We start from the raw sequence: 2,500 nt of genomic DNA, 5'->3' as shown, positions 1-2,500 counted from the left end.
TCCTCTGAAACTGCATAGTGACCCTTTAAATAATTATTTTCTGTCAATACATAAGAGAATGAAAAATAAGAAATAGAAAATAACAAGAATAAACTGACCGTGTGTAAGAGGCTGAGCAGGAGCAGCGCGAGCCGGTGCGTAAAGGACATGGTGCCGGGGACGTCTCATCCATCCACACACGAGACACCTGGACCATGGATCATCAGTATGTGTGCGCGTGTGTGTGTGTGTGTGTGCGCGCGCGTGTGTGTGTGTGTGTGTGTGTGTGTGTGTGTGTGTGTGTGTGTGTGTGTGTGTGTGTGTGTGTGTGTGTGTGTGTGTGTGTGTGTGTGTGTGTGTGTGTGTGTGTGTGTGTGTGTGTGTGTGTGTGTGTGTGTGTGTGTGTGTGTGTGTGTGTGTGTGTGTGCAGCAGCAGCAGCGAGCGCTTACCGCACTGACATCCTCACCAGGAAACACGTGCGCTCACGAGCTTCCTCCAAAAGTGAACTGTTTGTGTTCTTTAAAAAAATCAATAAAAAAAGAAAACAGTGAACTGTGTAGCTTCAATTTCAAAGCGCAAAAATGCCTCAGAGTGGACGGAGGTAGATCCGGTTGTTGGGCAGGTTTGGTACAATTTACGCGCAGGTACAAAGCTCCGCTGAGTCCATATAACAAAATAAATAACAAGATTAGATGTTTCTTTCCCGCCAAAAAGTACAGAATGAAATCACCATTAGCGGTCGGAGCTGTCACGAGCTGGTTCGTGTTAGTAGTAACTGTACACAGGACTGACTCTTCGCTGCAGTGATGCGGTGGGTCTGGTCACTTTCAAACAAGTGCCTGCGTGCGCGGTCACGTCAGACTTCAGACGTCTCCCAGGATATATCAGTCAGTGCGCGCTCCCACGGATCTGAATAAACGTCATGAGTGTTTTTGTAATGTGAACAACAGCGACACCGTGTGGCTGAACGCAGAACGAACCGTCACCCTAAAATTAAAGTTTCAGTGTGTAGAATGAATTGGCGTGTTTCAGGACAGACTTCGTATGAATGGAATATAATATTCACAACCATAAGTATGTTTTAATTAGTGTGTAATCACTTGAAAATAAAATGTTGTTTTTATGACCTTAAAATGAGCCTACATAGGACTGGGGTGCTGAGGCCGCCATGTTGTAATAGTAAGTCCTCTACTGGTGGACAGCTGTGAAAACTTTAATGACCAGTTTTACTAACATACTAATAGTGATAATCAGGCCTGCCCACACAAATGGCTGGGCCCCTGGAAACCTCCAGTCAATGGGCCCCCTTACCCTACATGTGTTTTCCGTGAGCAGGAACGACTCAGGAAATATAATCCAACCAATATGTTTAATATCAAAACCCAATCTTGTCACCATTTGGCACACAAAGGGTTTATAGGATGGATTATGTTTGAAACAGTTACACTCCGCTGTGCTCAATCTGAAACATTTTGAACATTTCTGCTTTTCTACTGTTTTTAAATGGCCGTAAGCGGAGCCGCGGCTCTGTGTAAACACCCAACTCTGAATAGATATGGACATAAATATCTAAAAATCTAAAAATAAAGTTTAGCTTAGTTAGGTTCTTGGCTTCCAAAGACCATGGGCCCCCCAAGTGACTGGGCCCTAGAAAGCTTTCCCACTTTCTACCCCTTATGGGCGGCCCTGGTGATAATACTTGCATACATAGGAGGGGTTTGCAGGAGTTTTACTGTTAACATAGTCCGACTGGTTTTATTGGATTAATCATGTCCAACAAAAACCTGCAAGAATCTCCGTTTGTAAAGAACTAAAACTGTCAGATTAATGTTGTGAAGTATAAAGAGCATTTTGTGTTGTAGAAAGCTACGGAATTTCACTTTTTTTTCTGTATTCCTTGTCTGTTTATGTGAGGGAGGGGGAAGGGGAGAGGGAGGGGGGAGAGGGAGAGGAGGGAGGGGAGAGAGGGAGAGGAGGGAGGGGAGAGGGGGTTGGGGGTTGTGTATGTATTGTATGTGTTTACTTATTCTGTTTGTTTGTTTTTTTTGTCCATATGTAAAAAAAAAAAAACATAAAACCACTAAAATAAAAGTTAAAAAATAAATGAATAAATAAATAAAGATTCCCAGATCCAAACTGCTTCTACTGGCTACAAATCAATATACAGCTCTGGAAAAAATGAAGAGACCACTCCAAATATTCAGTGTCTCTCGTTTTACTATTTATAGGCATATGTTTGAGTAGAATGAACATTTTGGTTTTATCCTATAAACTACTGACAACATTTCTACCAAATTCCAACATGTTTTTTTGTCATTGAGAGCATTTCTATCAAGTCATGTAGAGATGAAGATTGAAGAAAAATCCAGACTGGTCTCTTTAATTTTTTTCCCGGGGCTGTATATAAACAGAAAAACGTACTCCAGTTAAAAGCTTAAAGTTTAGACCTACAAACTGTATTTACAGAAATGTAACGACGGCTCGTAAAAGAGCGAGAGACACGGATAAACATACAGACAC

General features: G+C 42.0%; 1 protein-coding gene across 1 annotated transcript in view; it reads right to left on the bottom strand.

Moving 5' to 3' along the window:
• LOC307267727 (vasoactive intestinal polypeptide receptor 2-like) overlaps window positions 1-149 on the bottom strand; it is a gene marked incomplete at both ends in the record, with an annotated part of 30,444 nt that extends 30,295 nt beyond the window's left edge. The window contains one exon of the mRNA XM_080050109.1: window positions 99-149. Within this exon, the coding sequence (XP_079906235.1) occupies window positions 99-149 (51 nt within the window). The remainder of the gene's footprint in view (window positions 1-98) is intronic.
• Between the last annotated feature and the right edge of the window lie 2,351 nt (window positions 150-2,500).

Source organism: Ammodytes marinus, assembly GCF_949987685.1.
Source record: "Ammodytes marinus genome assembly, chromosome: 21".
Lineage (NCBI taxonomy): Eukaryota > Metazoa > Chordata > Actinopteri > Uranoscopiformes > Ammodytidae > Ammodytes > Ammodytes marinus.
The sequence above is the reverse complement of the archived record's forward strand: the minus strand, read 5'-3'. Positions and strand labels throughout refer to the sequence as shown.